This window comes from Boleophthalmus pectinirostris, unplaced genomic scaffold (genome assembly GCF_026225935.1).
Source record: "Boleophthalmus pectinirostris isolate CB_2022bp ecotype Guang Dong unplaced genomic scaffold, ASM2622593v1 HiC_scaffold_7, whole genome shotgun sequence".
NCBI lineage: Eukaryota > Metazoa > Chordata > Actinopteri > Gobiiformes > Gobiidae > Boleophthalmus > Boleophthalmus pectinirostris.
In genome coordinates, this window is record NW_026571473.1 from 33,233,785 (window position 1) to 33,257,491 (window position 23,707).

General features: G+C 40.9%; 1 protein-coding gene across 1 annotated transcript in view; it reads right to left on the reverse strand.

The window, feature by feature from the left end:
- Window positions 1-19,990: 19,990 nt before the first annotated feature.
- Window positions 19,991-23,707, reverse strand: part of brinp3a.1 (bone morphogenetic protein/retinoic acid inducible neural-specific 3a, tandem duplicate 1) — a 318,764-nt gene continuing 315,047 nt past the window's right edge. The window contains exon 8 of the mRNA XM_055164889.1: window positions 19,991-21,110. Coding sequence (XP_055020864.1) covers window positions 19,991-21,110 — 1,120 coding nt within the window. The remainder of the gene's footprint in view (window positions 21,111-23,707) is intronic.

Genomic DNA, 23,707 nt, shown 5'->3' on the forward strand with positions numbered 1-23,707 from the left:
GGTTTCCTCCAGACACTCCCGTTTTCTATATCAACCCCAAACATGCACCATAGGTCAAATCTTAAAACTAAGGCTACGTTTATATGATGACAGTCTGAACAGAAGATGCAAAAGTGGCATCGCGTCTTCACTTTTTTATTCCGCTTTTAGAAGAGCGTTTTTGGGAGGAAATCTGCGTGCATACGATGATGCAAAAGTGTGTGGAATTCGATTGGGTATGCATGCCAGGCGGCAAGGTGGTGACACTAGGTGATGATGTATGTGACGTAAACACGTACTGGACGTGAGCAGATCTGACCAGAGTTTTGTGTCTTGGGCAGTGTAGACGGAAACGCTACGGTGGAGGTGGTCTAAGATTTTTGTGTTTTTAGCCCCAAAAATAGCATCACCGTCTAAACGATTGGCACTTCTGAAAAAAATATTTTGTCGTTTTTACCCGTAAGTGTCATGTAAACAGGCCCTAAGGTAATCCTGACCAAGGCTAGCAACAAGATCGCGGAGACTGGTCCCTGGGCGTTGAACTGTGGCACTCACTGCTCCTGAGAAGATGCCTCGTAAAGTGTGCTTTAATCTTAAAGCTTTTACTGACAATAACTGTAATGCTGAGTTATTCTTAATTATATAATCATTGGAAATTATGTCCATCCATCCATCTTCTTCAGCTTATATACAGGTTGAGAGACATTGTCCGTTCAGCGTGTCCTTTTTCGTGGGACCTCCTCATTGTGGAAGATGTCTTGAACACCTCCCCAGGAAGGCATCCAGGAGGCATCCGACACAGATGCTCTTCCCTCAGCTGCTCCTCGCCACGTGGAGGTTCTACTCCAAGCTCCTCCCTTGTGACTGAGCTCTTTAAACTATCTAAGGGAGCACCCAGCCACATTGTAGAGGAAACTCATTTCGACTGCTTGCATCCACGATCTTGTTCTTTCGCTCGTTTGCCAAAGCTCATGACCATAGGAGGGGTTAGGAATGCAGATTGAGCGGTGAATGGTGAATGGTAAATTTTTAGATTGTGCTTCTTCTTTGTGTCTCAGTCAAAGGTCTCAGTGCAGTTTAACAGGAGGACTGGTCAGGTAGGGTCAGTAGAAGCTCCCATTTGGGTTGCCAGTTTCAACCCTGAAGTCCAGTTGGTTTAAATCGCCTCTCTCTGATCTGACCGAGCACTTCCTAAACCCCAGGACCTGCAGCCAGTCATGAGTCAGTGCTAGTACAGCCTCTGCAGCTCAGGGAGGAAATTCTGGAGGTTCTGAGCTTTCACATGAGGCCTCTGATACTGAGAAAACATGAATGTGTCCTGGTTTTTCGCGGATCCGTCTGAGCAAGAAGGAGGAGAGCGCACGGGGGAGCGAGAGAGAAAAATTGAGGTAGGGAGAGAAATGAAAGAGGGAGATAAAGCGGAGAGAGAAGTAAGAAACGTGGAGGGGAGAGGAATTAGGTAGAGACGGAAAATTCGAGCAAGATAAGGGAAGAAAGGGAGATAGTGGAAGTGCGTGAAAGGAACAGAAAAGGACAGACGGAGAGAAGCAAGGACAGAAAGATGAGAGAGAAATTAGAAGGAACGGGAAGAGATAGAAAAGAAGCGCATGGGGAGAGAGAAGGAAGGAGTCAGAGGGAGGCCAGTTTATCGCCAACGCTGCACAAAGCACCGGGGAGGCTGGCTCTTTCATACCGGGGCTTACAACACAGAGACTAACACGCGCTAAATTACAAGAGAGGAGCCCCCAGGAGACACGAGGGGCTTTGATGGAGAGAATACAGACTGAGCGGCCAGCAGCTGTCCATCACTAACAATCCATCACCACATCCAACGCGCACAAACTCCACATCATGTCCGACCCAAATGCGATTCAGGCGGAGAAATGATAAGAGGAGAAAACTGGGGTGATGTAGTGCTTCTCAAACTCCAATACTGTCTTCCTTTAGGCTGCTTCTTTTAAAGGGCCCATATCGTGAAGTCATGTGGTAATACAGGAAGCGCTCCACTGTGTTTTTAAACTCCACACACCTTCACGAGAATCATTTGGATGATTTCAGACCTGGAATTGCCAATTTTGACTAAACTAAAGACAAAAGGTTGCTGCTTACTTGTAAATTTACCACTACATGCCTTGGAAACTGTCTGACCTCGCAGCATTAGGATTCGTTCACTTGACGGTAGGCGGGTACTTTTTTTTTATTTAACCAGTCTCTGCTATTTGGTCGTGACGTATGTAATGCACCAAATCCTGTACCAAGAAGGGCAATAACATCTATACCCTTGTTAAATTCACTATGCAAACATTGTCTTTGTTCCGGCTTTAAATCCTCGATCTCAGGAATCGTTGCCAACACAGAATGTATGGCTTTGTCTACATTCATCTCGACCGCTTTGTTTACTGTTGTGCTGTACCACAAAAGGGATGAGGTAACATCATTATAACATGACTTAAAGCTCACAAGAGGCAATTTTAAAACAACATAGTAACATCCATGTATCATTTGTTCAATAGTTTTTCAAAATAAAACCAAAAAGATTCCTGTTTCCGTGACTTAAACTGCGATGCCAGACTTTTGCGCTGCATACGGACTGAACCAGGACCAAAGCAGTACTGAACCAGGAGTAAAACAGGATTGAGTGTCAGGACGGGCCCAGAGGTGCACCCGCGTAGACTGTGACTGCAGGCGAAAGCGCAGAGCTCCGCCCCATGGGGCTAAGCATGGCCTTCGTCCAATCACACTTTGTGGACACCCTGCTTTGCGCGCTCAGGGTCTCGTCTCTCTCTCTCAAGTCTAAATTTAGTCCTGGTTTAGACCTGGTTTACTCCTGGTTTGCACGTGGTTTAGGCCTGGTTCAGTACTGGTTCATTCCTGGTTCAGTTCTGGTTTAGTCCTCCTGGTTCAGTCCTGGGATCAGTCCTGGTTTATTCCTGGTTTAGTCCGGGTTCAGTCCTGGTTCAGATCCATTATTCATTTAAACACAAAATCGAAAAACAGAAAAAAAAAAACAAATCGTTATCCGTTTTTTCCTTTTGGTTTTGGAGACAAATTTTGAAAAAAAAAAAAAAAAAATTGTTTTTTTTGTTTTCCTATTTTTGGTTTTATTTTGAAATACTAATGAACGAATGATACATGGATTTATCACAATCAGTGTGAATCCCACTAATGAAACTGCAGCACATTGCATCAGGTTTGTCAAATTGCTTTGTAGCTTTGTATCATGTTTTTGTATATTTATGGAGAATTGTCACGTGGGCTGAAGATTGCACAGAATCTTACAGCTGACTGAAAGGTAGGTTTGAACAGATTTTGAGGAGGAACAAGGTTATAACATGGTATAACATGATTCCATTTTGAAAAATAACCAAATATTTTCTAATTTGTATGCATATTGATACTGATTAACTCTGAACCAACACAAAGATCAGCACAGAAGCAGAGCAAGATACACAAGTGGGAGAGAAGCAGAAAAAAAAAAAAAAAACATCAAAAATAAAACATCAAAAAACAAAATAAAAAATAAAACATATAATAAAAACAGTACATTTTTAAAGTATTATTAATGTAACATATTATTTAGCTTAATGTCAATGGTTAAACACAGTCCCACTATCAGTTTGAACCATTTTAAACAGATTTCGTTTGGCGTTAAAATGAATTCTCACACTGGCTTTTACTGTTCATTTAAGTGACAGAAGCCAGTCTTTTGAACAGCTCTTTGAAATGAACGGATCAAAAAGATTTGGATCTCATAAAAGAGCCCCAAGTCCCATCACTATTTCTCTTCCCCGGATAAACAAACCCACATATGAGTCTCTCTGGATAAACGGTACTATGAAGTGCGTTCATAACTCGCTCAGTCAACCCTGGATTTTGTGAATGAAGCCGAGCGCAGGCAGAGAACAGGGGGCAGGACCGGGGCGAGCCGACCAATATGAGTTTAAATCATGGATAACATCATAAAGCTCATGAACGGATCTTATATCTGTGTCATGCAGAGAAGAAAGTCATACAGCCTCATACAACTGTCCACTATTTTTACCAGATTAGAAGCCGCAATATCAATAATATTGAACTTTTTTGTCTATTTTCATACATAAATTGCTCCAGATTATAAGGCGCATTAAGCAAAACAAACGAACGACACTTAAGACTGACACCTTAGCCCAGGCCAGAATCCTGCACGGGTCCATTTTTGAAGACCTGCACCCGCCCGAACCTGCGCAGTACAGCACCACACCCGCCCGTTAACCCGATTTTATCAAAGTGAAACCCACACTCGCCCAGACCCGTTAACATTCCACCCGTTAACTGCCCGTGCCCACAATAAATCACACACAAATTAAAAGCATTCTAACTGAACCATCCATCAGAATACGAACTGAAAAGTTACAACTTAAAGAATTACGATCACAAAATGAAATGAAACGGTTACAATTTCTTCAGCATAAATACAAATTTACAGACGCGACTCAACTGTCGTCACTTCACAGGCTTTATTTACTGAGCAGAAGAAACACTGATCGAAATGCCGGACTTTTGCGCCACACCACACACCACCAGACTAAACCAGGACTAAACCAGAACTGAACCAGGACTCACTGTCAGGACAGGTCTGGAGGTGTGCCCGTGTTGACATTGGGTGACCACAGGGAAAAGGACCGGCTTAGAGCTCCGTTTGCGGACACCTGCTCCACAGGCTCGGGGTTCTCTCTCTCTCTTAAGTCCAAGATTTGTCCTAGTGTAGTCCTGGTTTAGTCCTGATTTAGACCTAACCCGCCCGTGTGTAATTACTACCCACTCGCATACCCACCCGTAAAATTCCAGAACGTTAAAACTTGCTCGTTTCAGGATACCCGCGGGTTCCCAACCCTGTGACTCTGGCCCAGGCATCCACGATCTACTGGCCAGCATTGCTTCCCTGTCTCGGTGAATGTGTAGGGTCTACTCACTAATGAAGATTATTGAACATTTTAATATTTCCAATGTAATTACAGTGTAATCAGTACAAAAATCTATCCCCTCGCATCTAGGAGTATGACATCATCACCAATCAGTACAGTTAAGGATAGAGTTTATTCTCCCTGTAGGGAAATGTCCTCCGCATTTGACCCATCCTTCAATGCCAGATTATACCAGGTAATATACACAGCAAATAAATGTACAATGTTGGAATGCTATTTATTTATTTTAGTGTGAATCTCAAGTCCAGAAAGAGTGTCCACGACTGTCACAACAGTCCAGTCAGACCTTGCGGCATTAGGATTTGTTCGCTCGACAGTAGGCGATTACTTTTTTTTTTTCATCCAATTGCTGCTGTTTGGTCGTGACGTATGTAAGGCTCCAAATCCCGTAGGAAGAAGGGCAACAACGTCTTTCCCCTTGATAAAATTCACCAAACATTCTCTTTGTTCCGGCTTTAAATCCTCGATCTCAGGAATCGTTGCCAGCACAGAATGTCTGTCTTCGTCTACATCCATCTCGACGCTTTGTTTACTGTTGTGCTGTACCACAAAAGGGACTCAGACAGGCGCTTGAGTTTGACGTCACGGCTTCACAGTTCTTCGCTGATTGGCCGGTGCGCAATCTACAACTCCTGGGGTCCACTAGATTAAATTAAATTAAATTAAATTGAGCAGAGGCACTAGGTAGCACCAACAAAGGAGCTCGGTGGTCACAATTGGTCATTTTGAGCACAATTGAATTGATCTCACCTCAGATGAACAGAGTTTAGTGCTTTGCTCATTGATTCTTCAAAAAATCACTTTTTTTAAACTCCCATGTAAGCAGCCATGGGACAGATCGTGCATGTCCCTAATCCGCCTGTCAATCATGCCCATTTGAGCTCGGGGAGATTTATCAGAGCACACTCATCTGTCGTAGAAAGTGTAAAAAAAAAAAAAGTTTAAAAGTAAGAGTGCTTAAATCTGCACAATTCATCATCCAGACCATTATACATTTGCCTCTAATACTTGAGTCCTCAAAAACTCATTTATTTTTGTAGATTTTCTTTAGAGGTAACCTTTTCATTTTTTGTTCTTGTACTGTAATAAAACTGAGTAACATTAGTCTACTTCTTCACACTATGCGGTACAGAACTAGTATCAGTTTCGGTGAGTGCAATAAGCTTAAGTACTGGACTGGAAGTGATACAGGCAAATCGCACGTGTCCCAGATCCACTTGTCAATCATGCCCAGCTGAACTATGTGCGATTCACCAGACCACACTCAGATCTTCATAAAGTCTTGGAGAAGCCCCCTACAAAGTCATTTGGACAACGTTTTTTGATTGAGACGCATCGACTGTCATCCAGAAGTGATTTTCTGTCTGAAGGCACCTGGGGCTGTGTTCTGTTTCATTCATGAATATTTGAAGATTAGCTCTTTGCCAACTGGTAAAACTGGAAGAAAACATGATACTCAACCATTTATATCAACAAATAACACAGTGCAGGTTTTGGTTGATGAAGGAAACCAACATACCTACTCAGATGAACATGCAAACTCTACATATTTTTTTTCACTCACTGCAAAAAGATGTGTTAATGATGATCTCCAAACTCGGACTACAAGATCAATCGCAACCCAGTCGAAATTATGAATGGACGCAATTAACAAATCACAAAGGCTGCAGTCTTTGAAGTTGCATAATTTCATCCACAAACAGCACAATCTCCTGTCTTATTCTGCATAAAAAAAAAAAAAACTGCTAACCCTGGAGTGTACACTGCAATTTTCTCTGATGTGGTGAAGATTTTAAAACTTATATCAGGTTATTCATCTTGTTTTCATATTTATTATCAATTTACTAGTTCTGATTTGGATTAATTCTAGCCTAGAGGTAGTTTATTTTAAGATAACTTGTGAAGAAAATGATCTTGCCGCATGGACAGATAATTTCACTACTTTTAAGTCACTTTCTGATAGATTTAAGTGTTTGTATCTTAAATTTTGGCCAAGATTTATTGCAGGGTAGATCATATTCTGAAATGGGATTCTTGTATATTGGTTTGTCAGTTCTTATTTCAGTGATTTTGTCAATTCTTTTGGATGCGTTTAAAATTTGTGCTTGTACGAAAAATCACTTTTAGTTATTTTTCCCAAATGGTGCAGCCCTATCCCAAAATAAATTAATAGTTTACAGTAAGTCACCAAGCACTGCAGTCCACTACTTTTTACCTTTAAGTGTGTTCTGATACTGCACATTTTTCAGGTATTGGCAGCACAGTAATACAGTACTTGGTTTGCAACTGAGTGTGAAGCGGCTGGGATGAAGATCAGCTCCTCCAAGTCCGAGGCCATGGTTCTCAGCTGGAAAAAGATGTTGCCCTCTCTGGGTGTGTGGAGAGTCCCTGCCTCACGTGGAGGAGTTCAAGTATCTCAGGGTCTTGTTCACGAGTGAGGGGAGGACGGAGCGTGAGATTGACAGGCGGATCGGTGCAGCGTCAGCAGTGATGCGGTCGATTATCGGACTGTTGTGGTGAAGCGAGAGCTGCATCGAAAGGCAAAGCTCTCAATTTACCAGTCAATCTACGTTCCTACCCTCAACTATGGTCATGAGCTTTGGGTAATGACTGAAAGGAGGAAATCACGGATATAAGCGGTCGAAATGAGTTTCCTTCCACAGAGTGGCTATGCGCTACCTTAGAGATGGGATGAGGAGCTCAGTCATACGAGAGGAGCTCGGAGGAGAGCTGCTGCTCCTCCACGCTGGTGGCTGTTCTGGATGCCTCCTGGGCACCTTCCTTGCGAGGTTTTCGGGGCATGTTCCACTGGAAAGGAGCCCCCAGGGAAAACCCAGGACACTCTGGAGGGACTATGTCTCTCGGCCTGCCTGGGAACACTTAGAGCTAGAGGAAGTGTCCGGTGTGCAGGAAGTCTGGGAGTTGCTGCTTAGATTGCTGCTGTGAGAATTATTCTGTATTGATCATGCTGATTCACTCAATATTTTGTAATTTGGAATGACAGCAGGGAAGAAAACATGCTGTCTATCTATGGTTCTATAAAAAAGACATGTTATTCTGTACTTTGAAATGCTACGAAGCAGAAAACTGACAGATGTGGACCCCGTGGCATGTACCCACCCATGATAAAGTGTACCGGGTCAGCATTATTGTTAATTTTCTTGCTGTATATGCCAAATCAACAAGTTAATGTTTTGTCAGATGGGTAGTATAAAGCTACTTCACTTTCTGTGTTTTGTCAGAGGCGTCGTCCCGGGTGACAGTTGTACTTTGGTAATCAACTTGAATCTCTGTGACCTGCTAATGCTAATAATAAAGTGGCCTATACTCGGACCCTTCCATCTCTTGTGTTTTTTCTAGGACACGCACTGAATTCTTCCGAAAAGCCCACACTGCCCCCACGACCTGGCTGGATGGATGGTATCACAGAGTACTCAGACTACGATACAACTCCAATACCATTTTCCTCAATGAGGACCCGTAGATCTGAGCACGGCTCCTGTTGATATCTGTGGCTAATGCTACCACTAACACCCAGATCAGGTTAAATGTAGAGGCTCTGCAGACACTTAAAACACACTGACAATAAAAGAAGAGACATTTGTGTTAACTCTTTGAGGCCTTCATTTAGCTTTTGGTGTGAACTCTGATCTTATGCACTTGCCTGACCAGTCACTCACTTCTACATTCTGTTCAAATCCAAAAGGGTCTGGAATCAAACCACAGACTGTGAAGAATCTACATCCAAAGAGACACTCCAACCACCAACGGCAGTAGCTAATTTATAACCCATGTCTCTCATATGAGGAAGACATCTCCTCTTGTATCATTCAGAACAAAATATATAACTTATTTCACCTGAGATAAGTAAGAGTTTGGTGCTTCAGTTGTTGATTCTGACCAAATCCACGCTGTTTCTCTGTCCTTGATGTTGTTGTTTTGTTTTTTTGTAAATAGCCATGTTTGTTTTTGACGAAAAAAGAGCATACGTCTCTCTGACTAGTTAATCCTCCTGTCAATCACGCCCTCTGAAATCAGGAAGACAGGATGCAGCTCCAGATCCACTCGTCTTTGTAAAGGTTTCTTTCAAAGCGTGTGGCTCTGGCTGGACAGGTAAAGAGAGAGAGAAGGAGAGAGAGCTAACACAGACTTTGTTTACTCTGCAGAAAGAATTAGCCATGTGCTCCGAGGATGAGTGTCTTTTCGCAGGCCTCACTGCTGTTTATATCCACGCTCTGTGGTAGAAAGCGGCCAAGTAGAAAAGTTAAAGTGCTTAAATCAGCACAACTCATCATCAAGACTGTACATTGCTCGGACTGGTAATTTGTTCTACCGGGCAAGCGCCAGGGCCAGGTTTTGTTCCCAGTCCGACACTGCATTTAAGTAATACTCAAAATCTCGTTTATTCTTGTAGATTTTCTTCAGAGATAACCTTTAATATTTTTGCTTTTGTACTGCACTATACTGTGGTCCAAAGCAAGAAAAATGATCTGACGAAGGCTTTTTTGCCGAATCGTTATTTAAAAATTTTAAAAAAGCTTTTGGACAATGGCCATCTGAGTGTGCTGTACATTTTTTCACTTTTATTTTGTACTGTACCCATAGACTGTATAAAGAAGTGGACTAAGGGAGTGTGACATCACCCTTGGCGCTCGGCTCCAGTGCTCTCAAGGCTAGTAGTTACACGAGAAAATTTGGAGCCACTTCAATAATAAGAATCGGAATTTATTTATGGACAAGATAACTAAATAAAAACACCAGAATCATTACAAAAATTACAAGGCTCACAGGAGAGGGGCAACAATTTTTCAGTGTTAAGTTAATTGGAGCCAGAGTCAATGGAGCCAGAAGTGCTCCCATTTATATATACATTCTATAACTGTAATGACATTTAATAGCTAATGTTATTAGGTTGTTTTTTTCAGACCAAGAGTTTGTTTTCATGCCTTCGACTGCTCACTTGCAGTCTTCCTCAGAGTGGTCACGTGATGTTGCTGTGACGTGTCAGGTCCACTGATTTATACAGGTTTTAGCACTGTCTTCCTACCGGTGGAGGCAGGACGACAGCGCCATCTGCAGTCCGACTTCCTCAGGACAGTATCTCAGGTGTGTGAGAGTAAAAAAGCCCCCTTCGTCCCGGTTTATAGTCTGTCAGGTATGAAAACAAACTCTTGGTCTGGAAAAAGAACCTAATAGCATACCTTAATTTTCTGGACTATAAGGCACAATATCAATAATGTTGAATTCTCTTGTCTATTTTCATACATAAGTCAAAGCGCATTAAGTGAAACAAACAGACGACTTTTGAGGCTGATCCCTTAGCCCAGGCGTCCACGATCCATTGGCAGATCATGGCGTAACTTGCCTGGTGTTGCCTCCCCGTCTTGGTGAATGTGTATTATGAATGTGAATGTGGGAGGATAATTTAAGTTTATTATTATTTTTTATTTCCTACAGGGAGGACTCAAATATACATTGAGTAATAATGTGTTTAATGCAGCTTTGAGCACATTTGTTTACATTTTACAGAAACAAAACTTAAACCACGTGGCTCATTTGTATAAACTAAAACAACAGCTTGCTTCTTGTGCGCTGATGCAGTCAGCTTCTGTCAGACTAAAGGACACTTAGAATAAAGGTGTTCTTTCTGCAACAAGGCGACGACGGCAGTGTGCATTGAATCGACGCAGAACTGTACTTCCGTGAGGCTCCTGACTATGGTAGCTGTGATGCTTCGACAATCCATTAAGCAGTGTGGCTTTGTAGTTTACCAAAGTCGTACTAAAACATTTTGACAGATTTTTGAGCACAGTGTACCACATAAAATCAGTTCAAGGTCAGTAAGCACAATCAGAATTAATACATAAGGCACACCGGATTATAAGGCGCACTGTCAATTTTAGAGAAAATTAAAGGATCTTAAGTGCCCGTTATAGTCCAAAAAATATGTAAATTATCAGAAGAAAAAATTAACCTCACTGGACTACGGATTACGGTCTAACCTTTAAGATCCTTAGTCGGCTTCTTCATACTAGGTGATATCCGACTGGTTTTAGTATTGGCGAGTACAATAAGTATCGGATCAGATCGGGGGGAAAAAGTTATGAACAACCTTAATTACCTCACAGTACATTAGCTGATTGATTCTGAAAGGCTGTCACCATCACCACCATCGGAGAAAAGAGTCCAGGCTGCGATAAGTGCTGTAAAAGTGTTGAAAAGTACCATTGAAAATCCACCGATGGATGGTCTGAAAAGGTATTGAACGTTTGACATCATTTCTGAGGGTCTTTTTGTTCGAGCAAAGTTATTCATGAAATAACCAAGACTTTTCCACCATTATAGGAGATAGATGAGGACTATCAAACACAAAGGTGAAGCGACCTCAACGTTGATAGCATTTAAATGTGTTCTTTCTTTGTAGACAAACCTGAGAACACTGGATTTCTTTGCATAAGTACCTCGTCAATGTCAATTTGATCTGATCTTTTTATATAACTCTGAAAGCAACAGTTTTGCATTCTGTTCTCATTGTTTGGTTATCATCTCAAGATAGTTTTTAACTTTATATATGCAAAGACTTACAGAGGCACTGCAAAACGTTTCTGATGTACGGTCAGTGCTGGAATAAAACTGAATACATGTACTGAAAATAGACTATGTACTGAATACTCATTACCTCCGCCAAGGAGGTTATGTTTTTGCCGGCGTTTGTCTGTTTGTTTGTTTGTTTGTTTGTCTGTTAGCAACATAACTCAAAAAGTTATGGACCGATTTTGATGAAATTTTCAGGATTTGTTGGAAATGTGAAAAGGAAGAACTGATTTCATTTTGGGGGTGATCCGGAAGAAATCCTGGATTCTGGATCACTTTGAAATTTTTGTTAACATTGTGGTAAATGGGGCCAAAAATTTTGTTTCTCAATATCTCGGTTAATTATTGACCAAACCCCATGAAATTTGACTCAGGGATGGACAATGGGATCCTCTTTCATATTCCAAAGGCTGATCCGGATCTGATCCAGAAGACTGATTTTATCGCAATTTATATAAAAAATGGGGGTAGTCCTTGGCGGAGGTCTGCGCTCTCTGAGTGCTTTTCTAGTTTTCAGAATTTTTTTGTGGTACAGTAACTTTTTCAAATGGTGGTATTTAGATTAAGTACTATAATAAAATTCAACTTTAATGTGAAAGTAGTCAAAGTTTTCAGAATACAGTACTCTGATTGGGATGGAATATTTGACAAAGGTGGTGACAATGGCTCAGTTGTTAGAGCGTCCACTGATCCGGAGGTTGGTGGTTCAAATTCCTCTCTCCACATAATTGGTAAGACGGTCAGATCCACTCACAGGTGGTTGGTGTAAATGGTAGTGATGGGCGAATGGAGCCTCGTGAAGCATTGACGCCTCAGTCGCAATATTGTCTCAAATGGTTTGACGTGTCTGAGGCCTTGGAGAAACACTGACCTCTAGTGGACAAATTTAACCATTGGTACGCAAGAGTCTCAGCATCGATGAAGTATTGTTAGTGTAAGACAATACTTGTGTGCAGAGCAACACCGTACCTAACAACAACAATAATAATGATGATTTAAAATAATATGTAAAGAGCAACATAAATAGCAGCTGTAAATAAGAAAATAGGTGTTACCTTGTTTGGTGGAATTAGATCAAAGTGATCCCAAACCATGGATCACTTTTTTCCACTTGTAGATGCCATCGAAAATGAAACAAAAGCCAAAAGTCGCCAAAATCACCACTAACGTCACACAATACTCCTCACTACCCAACATTTTTAAGAAATATTGGTGCATCTTTTATACTGTAGCAGTTTAGCGCTTGTCAAACCACGGAAGTGCACTGAACACTCTGAAGCACTCTGAACCAATCACAGAGCAGAACATTCGCCGAGCCAATGAAACGCTTCGATACACTGAAGCGATTGACACGCAGAGTGAAGCAGTAGGGGGAGGGACCGACACTTCCACACTTCCGTCACGTGAGCGGCTGCTGCGAGACGAGCTCCGAGGCAGTGCTTCGGAGCAATTTGTTTCAGAAAGAATGAGACGTGCTCCGGAGCTCCGTCTCATTTGCCCATCACTATTAAATTTTATCATTTTTATACGGCGCTTTTCCACCTTCAAGGCACTCAAAGCTCTTTACATCAAGGAACCACTCACCCATTCACACACACATTCATACACCAGTGTACGCAGGCACTATGGGCGAGGTGGGTTAAGTGTTTTGCCCAAGGACACAACGACAGCATTCAACTGTGGGAGCTGGAACCACACAGGCCAACCTGTGGGTCAGTGGACAGTGGAACCACCAACAGTGGTTCAAACCCCAGTGGGTCAGTGGACAAACTGAGCAACTGATGTCATTCCGGCTCCCGTAAATGAATACTGTTGTTGTGTCCTTGGGCAAGACACTTAACCCACCTTGCCCTTAGTTTCTGCGTACACTGGTGTCTGAATTGGTGAGTGGTTCCTTGATGGTTTGAAGGTGGGAAAGTGCTATATAGAAATGCTACCATTTAGCATTTTAACACTTTTTAATGCAGGTATTTGCAGTGATATAACATGGGGGAGTTCTACATGTATCTCTATTGGTGGAATTGCTGGGTTTCAGATGAGATCACAGCATTCTATAGAAAAATATAATACAGATCTGGGGGGGCAGCTAAAATTAAACTTGTTAAAATGCAAAATTATATTGCAATACAGTGAATTCTACGGCTTAGTCACTAATTGAAAATACCAGGTTCGACATTTGCACATTTACCCTTTGGATATTTCATGGCAACAGAGTTCCCACTCTTTTTCACTGACAAAATTTCAAAATTTTTCCGTGACTTTTTCATGACCTAAAGTGAATTTTCCATGACTTTACGGCACCTACATGTGTAGAATTGATCATACTTTTATGGCTAAATATGAAATGTTAACCCTTTCCACTCACATTATATTTTGGTATTATAGTTTTTTGTTTTGTTTTGTTTTAACATTCAAAATATTGTCAGTGCATTTATTGTCGTCTCTTTTAAACAAAAGGCGCAGACGTTCTGAAATAGTCATAATAGCCTAATGATAACCTAATGGTAACTCCATGACTTTTCCAAAACTTTCATTTTCATTTTTCATTTCCAACTTTCAAAACTTTCAATTTGACCATGACTTTATCAGGATTTCCATGATCGTGGGAACCCTGTGGCAAAGTACAATGTAATCAAATAGGGAAATCAGACCTTTGCCTCTATTTGGGAGCATGAGATCATCACAATATAGAATCTGAAAACCACCAATATTCAGCACCTCACCCTGCACTGTGTCTAGAGCCCGAGCCAGACATGATTGTGCAATCAGATGCTTTTGTTTTTGTTTTTTGTTTTTTTCAGAGAGACCCTTGTGCAACAAAGGATAATTTTAAATCATATCACTTCTCTCACTTCAGATGAACAGAGTTTGGTGTTTTGTTCATTGATTCTGCAGAAATCTTTGATTTTTTTCAGTCCCCAGAGATTTTTTTTCCTTTCTTTTTTCCATGAAAAGAGGTCATATTTGTTTTGACACAAACCTGGCGAGTCCACCTGTCAATCACTGGTGACCTGACTCAGAATCTTCGTAAATTATTGAAGTGTATATTCTGGTATTCAGTTGTGTTTGTTTTCTGTTGCACACGTCTCTACACCTTGCCCAGGGATTACATTTGATAATTAGCCTTGGAGCTACAGAAATGTTCATTAATGTGCACCGTCCCTGTTGAAATAATTAAAACATAAAAAACAGGAATAAAAATAGAAAAACAGAAACCTCTACCTCAGCAAATCCATGTCTGCACTGACCTCACCACTTTCAAAAAACTGCTCAAACTCATCTATTCAGGAAAGCTTTTCACGTCTAGCCTGCTTTTATTAAAGAGACAGTCTGGAATTTTGGACTTAGAGCCTCATTTCCTAGTGATCCAGAGTGTTGGAGACGTGTGGAGACACTTTTTAAAAAAATATTCCATCCAGTCCTTGTATTTGCAGAGGTCACTGGTGCTAGACTAGTGCATGTCAATGGCCATAGTTATCCTGCCACTAAAAACAGTAAATGTGCTTCTTTCATTAAATAAGCTATGAAATAATTTAAATAGCAAATACCTTGATGAAACTTCGGGTGTCTTGATGGTACCATAGGAAATCTCTTCGCGGTTTATTTTTGCTAGCCATAATCCGTCTTTTTTTTTCGACAATTCCCTAGTTTGAGCTCCTGATGAGTAATTTCCAGAGGAACAGTGAAGAAACGATTCGTTTTATCCCTTTATATAATAACCAAATACACAACAAAACCTGCCCATGCTTCTCCGATGCTACTGAAGTCAATGACATAGCGTGCCCGTTGTCATGGCGGCGTAGGTACCGTTGCTAAAGGGGTCACGTGACGGTGCAAAGCCTCTATTCACATGCACTAGTCTAGCACCAGAGACCTCTGCAAATACAAGGACTGGATGGAATATTTAAAAAAGTGTCTCCATACGTCTCCAAAAGTTTGGCTCACTAGGAAATGAGGTCCTATGTCCAAAATTCGGGACTGTCCCTTTAAAATGCCTATGTTTTGTCTGATTGCCTTGTATTTTTAAATGTACCCTTTGTAAATGTATTCTTTGTACAGCGTCGAGTGTTTAGAAAAGCGCTATATAAATAAGATGCATTATTATTATTATAAATGAAGACCATAGATTTTATAGACCACACATAAAAATGTATTTATTTAGTGTATTAACAAACTGTATTATACATTTTATAGACAGTGTTTTTGTAACTTTTTCTCTCACAAACGACAGGATTATAAAAATAAAAGCACATGTAACGTGTAACGTGATCATGGTCGTACTCGCGTTTCAGCCGTGGTACAATATTTCATTAGAGTATTTTTATTTATTACAAAAATGTATAATACGTATTTAAAAAGAGAGCTATTACTGTCGAAGCGAGTGTCCCTTATAATCACCCATGTTCAAGGTGTAGGGGCACTGAATTAGCAATGGCGTTTCTGCATCTAGAAAGAAACCGCTACGAAAAAAAGCAACTTAAACATGCTAATGCTAATGCCAACGATGATTCTGGAAGTTGCGTATAGTTTTTCTGCGAAGCCGGGGTGAGCCAGAGTTGTGCAATCTACATATGGCAGCGCATGGGCGAAAGAGTGACGTTATTTTTTGAAGAGAAAAAACGAAATCAAATAAAAAAAATGAGGCAAGTTTGGTGAGACCCTTCGTAATTTTACAACGTTGTACAAATCCGTACGAAAACTTGACATGGGATTCTCAAACGCACTCAAGGTCCACGTCATTGAAACTGTTCATAAAATGCCTCTAGTGCAGCCGAAAATACAAACCATTCACATTAAAAGAAATCCAACAGATCCTTTAAAATGTTGTTCAAAATTCTGTAATGGAGGCAACTGGAGGCAAAATGAAGTAAATCATAACACATTTTGTCTGAAAAAACCTGACATCCGATCTAAATTGTAATGGTTTATAACAAAAAATAAGCAACAGTGTCTTTTTGTCCTATTACAAAGGATTGAAAAATGCTCTTTTCTAGTTTCTTGATTGTGTTTTGAGCTTCACAAAAAGTATAATTTGTGATAAATGAAAAGTCTGTTGTGGGGCTCACTGTTTCTGTAAAAACACAATTTAGACAAACCCTTACTGTCGATTATAATGTAGTCTTAAAATGTGTTAAATAACCATAGACTGTATAAAGAATTAGACTAAGGGAGTGTGCGTTTGTCTCCAACCAAATGAAGCTCATCGAGGCTAGCGGTTATAAGCCTGATTCATCAGCCGGTTTCACTTCGTGGTAACCATCTGACCTCGCAGCATTTGGATTCGTTCGCTTGACGGTAGGCATGTACTTTCTTTTTATTTCACCAATCGCTGCTGTTTGGTCGTGACGTATGTAATGCGCCGTAACGCTCAGTGGTGTCCAAGTAATTGCCGGCACAACAGCAAACAAAGCAGAGAGTGAAAATTCTCAATCTCGAGAATTGATGCCAACACAGAATGTCTGTCTTCATCTACATCCATCTCGACGCTTTGTTTACTGTTGTGCTGCACCACAAAAGGGACACAGACAGGCGCTTGAGTTTGACGTTATGGCTTCACAGTTCTTCTCTGATTGGTCAATGCGCGGTTACAACTTCCAGGGTTCTTTAAACCGTCTAGTGTATTTTGATTCCTGACCTAGTCGCTGTAGAGAAATGAAATTGAGCAGAGGCACTAGGTGGCGCCAGCCTGGTTAAGAGGTTGTAGGAGTAACTGAGAATGAGTTACAAATTAGGAATTCTCTTGTATCATAGCAAAAGTCAGTTTAGATCAGGCATGTCCAAACTATGGCCCGGGGGCCAAATGTGGCCCTCAGACAAATTTTTCTTGGCCCTCAGACTTCCAGGTGAATTGGCCCAAATTACCTTGCATCAATTAAAAAATATTTTTTTACTGCAAGTTTTTTGAAAATCTACCTTGATAAAGCTAATATTAATATTTATTGTGTGGTTTTAAGGATCTTAGCATGAATAAAGACTGATGGCTCATTCTAACGTGTTAAACATGCACATATTTCAATTATTCCCTGTACTGAGCATCAGTCTACATCCCTCGATCGGCTCTCTGCTTCATCTGTGTTTAGATATGTGGCCCTTGATGAAAAAAGTTTGGACACCCCTGGTTTAGAGAGAGGCCGTTGAAGGCGCCTGATTAGTCTGTTATTAATGTTCATATCTTGATTTTCATATAACATAGTGAAATAAAAACCCCAGGATCATGTGGAGCGGGTTAAAAGGAACATTTTAAGATCAAAATGAGTGATGTATTTTTCAACAGAAAGTGAACTGGAGTCGATTGAGCCGGAAGAACCCCCATGCTCACTTTCTATATGGCTCTCTATGTTCTTTTATATAGACAGTCTATGCTTTAGGCTCTGATCTCTCTAACATATATCCGAGTTGTTATCATTTGCTAAAACAATATTAATTTTACATATTTAGTGACGTTCTGTGGCTAATCCAAGTTTCTCCATTGAAATCGCATTATGTTCCACTTCACTTTTGCCTCCAGTTGCCTCTTTACACAATTTAGAATGTTTCGTTTACATCACGTTAAAGAGCCTATAAATACTGTCCCACTTTGTCAACGTATTCTAAATTGGTGCATGTTAATTAACCTTTAGAAGAGGATTTGTCCAGTAAAAGTTAATTATTACGGTGGATGGTAAGTAAAAGTGTAACAACATGTAGACCTAGTTTCATTTGTGCAGGTTTAAGTGTTAGTATTTTGGTTGTCTGTCTTGAGATCTCAAAAATGCCCTTACTGCTTGACAACAGCTGGTCTAGTCCTGTATTTCAAGTCCTAGCTGCTCTTCTATGTTTTTAAAATCCATAAACTTTCATATGAATACATTTAGTTCATTTCAACCTTCACTTTGTTTTCACTAATCCAACTTCCGAGCAAGCCGCAGTTTTTGTTCGACTGATTCAAATGTGTTTTCAATATGTAGTTGAAGCTCTGTCTGCTAATAGTTTTCATTTAATTACACACATTCAAATACAGATACAACATTAATTCATCACATTTAACCAAGTCAAATTACAATAGTTTCAAATATCCAAAGCTATAGGGTTTTTATTTACTCTAAAGGTGCATTGTGTAACTGTTTTAGTGGAGGGTCCCTCAAATATTTTTCTCCATGGAGATGTTATTGCTTTGTCTGGAATCTTTCACAGTATGATATTAAGGATTTCTGTCTTCAGATCTGTTGAGAGGCAGCCCAGCTCACAGCAGAATCCTGCATGGGTCCATTTTTGGAGGCCCGCACCCGCGCAGTACAGCACCACACCCGCCCGTTAACCTGTGATTATATCAAAATTATATCCGCACCAGCCCGGACTCGTTAACATTCCACCCGTTACTCGCCTGTGCCCGTGATAAATCTGGGTCAGCACATTAGTCCGACAGCCCAGGACTGAACCTACGTCGTGTCATTAGCGGATTATAAATATATTCACACCACTTCTGCAGAGCCGATCATCAGGACTGCACCAGGACTGCACCAGGACTGCACCAGGACTGCACCAGGACTGCACCAGGACTGGACCAGGACTACACCAGGACTACACCAGGCCTAAAGCAGGACTTTACCAGGTCTAAAGCAGGTCTAAAGCAGGTCTAAACCAGGACTAAACCAGCAGTGCAGTGGCCGAGCCGATCACCTCTGCTGATGGGTTTTATGCAAGAAATACACTAAAGTCTCTCTCAACGTGGTCTGCCATCGTTTCAGGAAAAGACTGAGAAATGACACTTGTTTCCAGGGCAACGGAAGTCCTCCCGTTTGTCGTTCATTTAACTCACCTGAACCGCCCGTGTGTAATCACTACCCGCATACCTGCCAATAAACTTCCAGAACATTAAAATTCGCCTGTTTCAACAACTACCCAACCTGGTGCAGGACTTTGTCTCACAGTAAATCTTTCTAGGTATTTTTCAGTTATAAAACCATCTGTAATTGCATAAAGGTTGAGCTGTTTAATGTCATACTGTGGAACCTTCAAGGCAGGGCAATGACAAATCCATAAAAACAAGCAGGCAACAGACCTCAGACCAAAAACGTCACACTGTGCACCTTTTAATAATAATAATAAAAAAATTTAAAAAAAAGAATGATAATGTGATAATGTTTTTCCCTAGAAAAATTGTGTTTCTATTAAAAACAAAACAAAAAAGCCATTCTTTGTATTAAGGAAAAGGTTTAAATAATACTTCTAGACATGTAATAAACAGAAGTCAGTGGGAAGTTGCTTGTGGCTTATGTAAAGATGTTTTCATTAGGCTTTTTGTTCCACTAAATCTCGTGCTTTGTATTGGACAAAATGGGACAGTATTGCCTTGATATACCATTAGCACTCTATAATATTCCATCCAATTAAACCACTTTAAAACCGCTCCCTTCTCTCAGGCTTATGTGATCGCCGCACCATCTGTTTACCGTCCGCGCTCCATCCGCTGATTAGCTACATAATTTGGTTGTTTCGTATTCAATGGAGTTGGGCTGTTTGGCACTGAAAGTCTGCAGCGCCGCTTGGATCCGCGCGACATCTGTGGTGGAAAGTTTCAGTCTGTGCCGCAAAAGACACGAAAAAAGGTCCAAGGTTTGCGAGCCGGGCGGCGACAGACGGTTCACCCGGTCGCGGATTTCCAAAAGTTGCAAAAGTGCGGAGTCCTGAGATCCCTGAGTGTACGGGTAGTCCAACTGCAAAATCAAATCTTGTATCGCCTCCGGATCGAAATGCATACTGTAGCCGTAGACTTGGATGCTGTTGATTTTCATATATCCGAGATTGCGACCCGGTTCGATGTACTCCAACGGTTCGTAGTATATTGTCCCGTTACCGTTGGGCGATGGTCCCTTGACGCGACTTCGAAGGTAAAAATGCACGGTTTCAAAAAAGGTTTTCCACTTATTTCCTAAAGTCAAAGTCCAGTTGTAACAATCGTACGGAAGGTCTAATTTAGTCCTCTCCCAAGTCGGATAGTCCGGCGTTTGGTCGATCGGCATGATCCAGCTTTCCGAATGGCTCCCTCCGAACGGATTTATGTACACGGACATGACGGGATCCAGCGTCGTGTTCTTCGTAAGGCAAACTTGCAAAGACATCCCCAAAAGCATGTGCACGTGATTCGATTTGTACTTGTTGCTTTTCAGCGTCAGTAACATCCTCTTTCGCCACGACGGATCGAACCAGTTGTTCAGCCGCACGTCGTTGCTTACAAAAATCCCGTGGATGCTGATGCGGTTGTCCCGTTTCTGAAGCAAGAAGCGCATCTCCATGTCTTGCAGGTCCGTCTCGAATCCGATGTAGTGGTCGGTGGAGTCCGGGACCTCGTTTCGGCAGACCCCCTGGCTGAGCATGTAGCCCTGGTTGCAGGAGGCGCATCGGGAGCGGTTTTCGTAGGAGCAGGAGGCGCAGGCGGTGCCCTCCCCCACGGTGCAGGGGATGATGCCTTGGCAGGGCGGGTGTTCGTACGGGCAGGAGCAGGACTTGGTCTCCTCCAGGTAAGAGCCGATGTGGTTGTTCTCGCTGCAGTACATGATGGAGAGGATGTAGTGGAGCCAGTAGCTGAAGGGTCTGGAAGAGAGAAGACAGAAAGAGGTGGGGTTAGGACATACACTACCAGTCAAAAGTTTTAGAACATCTTAATTTTTCCAGTTATTTATTGCAATTCAAGTCGTGCAAGTCCAATGAAGAGCTTGAAATGGTACAAAGGTAAGAACTGAACAGCCAGAGGTTAAAAAAAGATAAAAGATAACAAAACACAAGTCCAAACTCTGCCAAAACTACCTCAGGAAAAAAGAACAAGATGATAAACTTGAAAACATGGAGTGTCCAGCACAGTCTCCAGAACTTCAAGCTGGGGGGGATTCATTCAGCCTCACATTTTACTATGTGTGGGCAGGTTGTGTGTGTGTGTGTGTGTGTGGGGGGGGGGTTTGCTGTTTGGGTGTCTGTGATGTTTGGTTGTGTCGAGTCGGGCAGCTGTGGGGGTTCATTTTTGTATGAAAAGTGCTTTATAAATAAAGTTTGATTGATTGATTGAACTGGACAGAAGAGTGAAGCAACCTACAAGTGCCACACATTTATGGGAACTTCTGCAACAGACTTGGGAAGAACTTTCTGAAGAATATTTTATTTTTATTGTAAAAAGAACGAGCCACGAGTGTGTTCAACTGTTATATCTAAGGTGGACACTTTCATCAATCAAAAGTTTAGTTTGGTTAACAGTAAACAGTAAAAAAAATGGAAAAAGTGTGGTGTTCTAAAACTTTTGACAGATAGTGTATTTTTTATTTTATTCATAGTATTTCTACTTCAATGTTCATTCTTCTTTAATATTTGGAATTTTTCTTGACTATTACAGCTACTGTTTTTGTGCTTTTCTGTTGCAACTCAAGACTTTCCCGATAGCCGAAAAAAAAAAAAAAAGGTTTTCCATTAGTAAATTAAGTGAAATAAGTGAAAGTATGACTCAACTCGGTTTCAAAGTGGTTGACTTTCTCCTTCCTGGTTGAATTTAATTACATTTCTGGAATTTCACTTTATTATTTATTCATTAATCCTTTAAAGATCTACATATTTTTTGCAAAACAATTTCCTGAGGTCAACTGGATTTAGTTTTGTTTTTTTTTATTCTCAAATTGTCATCCAGTTGACCTCTGAATACTGATTTGAGTATTGTCGTACCTAGATGAGTGAAAAATGAAGTTGCAGCTCCATATTTCAAAAGAATAACCTTTCGCTGAAACATTAGCAATGTCTGTATCCTATAGTTCTGTGATACAAAAGTCAGAACAGTGTAAAGAAGTTGAACTATGACTTCAGAACTTTGACATTTTCTCCAAAACAGTTTTCAACCTCACAGTTCTGGGCCACAAATGTCAACGTGGCATTCCAAACATTTCAAAAAAGTGAGTATTGCAAACAAATGAAAAATACACCCACTGCGTACACGAGGCAGAAACCAAAGCAAAAACAAGAATGTGAAAGATCTGATGAATGTCACATATTTCTTGAAGAGTAACACATTTGTCAAACCGTCAGACTTTTGTTGTTGTTGTTTTGTATAGTTTTTACACAATCACAGTGACGCTAAATGCTTCTGTTCAAAAGCTTCCAGGGTTAAGTTCCGCAATTCGCAGTTTTTTCATTCAAAACAATTGTCTTCTTGAAAACACTGAGCTATAATCTTCACATCCTTCTAACCATCTATTCACTCTTCCTCCTCTGTACCACAGGGTCTCCAACCTGTGGTTCGGGAGCTACCAGTCGCTCTTCACCCCCTTCTAAGTAGCTCGCCAAGGGAATTCTGAATCATGCGTATTGTGCTGAATAACTAAAATTTTATAGTATTAGTATTGACTCCATGTATCATTTGTTTTTCAATATAAAACCAAAAATAAGACAACGAAAAAACAACAGGTTTTCTCCATTATTTGTCTCCAAAACCAAAATGAAAAAAACAGATGATTACTTTTTTTCAATTTTCGGTTTTCGGTTGACAACGCAGCTTATATTCTTTGAAAACCGCCGCACTTTCTTTACATATCAGACAAACTGCCCAGTCTTTACACTGAACAAAAAAATAATCAGTCGTCCACTGTTCTTTGAACAACTTGGCACTCTCTGTCAACTTTTTTCGTACTTTAACACTCGCCGTTTTGCCATCGTTAACTGCACGACAGAACTGTGCGCGAGTGTTGACTGTCACTGTTTGATCTTGAGCTTGTCAAGTGACGAAAATTCAACGGCAAATGTAAATATGTCATATAATAATTTAAATGTAAATACTTAATGTAAATATAATTCTTTTAATTGAAAAAAAATCAAGAAAATACAAGATGCTGTGACAAAGTGAGCCTTTGTCTCATTTTAAACTCATGTTTCTTTATGTTAAACATTTTTATTTTGAAAGGTGTCTTGCTTTGCCTTGGGAGTTACCTGGATACTCACCTGGGGGGAGGTACTTCCTGCTGGGCGGGGTATAAAAGCAAAGCAGATGTCATCATTTGGGGAGAGACTTCTGTGCAGGTTGTTTGGAGTTTGCTGATTTGAGTCACTTATTTTCAGTTTTTTGTACTTTATTTGAGCCTACACTGGAAGTCTGTTTTAAAATACATTTTGTCTGGGTGAAGACACTTTTTTTATTGCATCTGGCTCCACTTTGACCT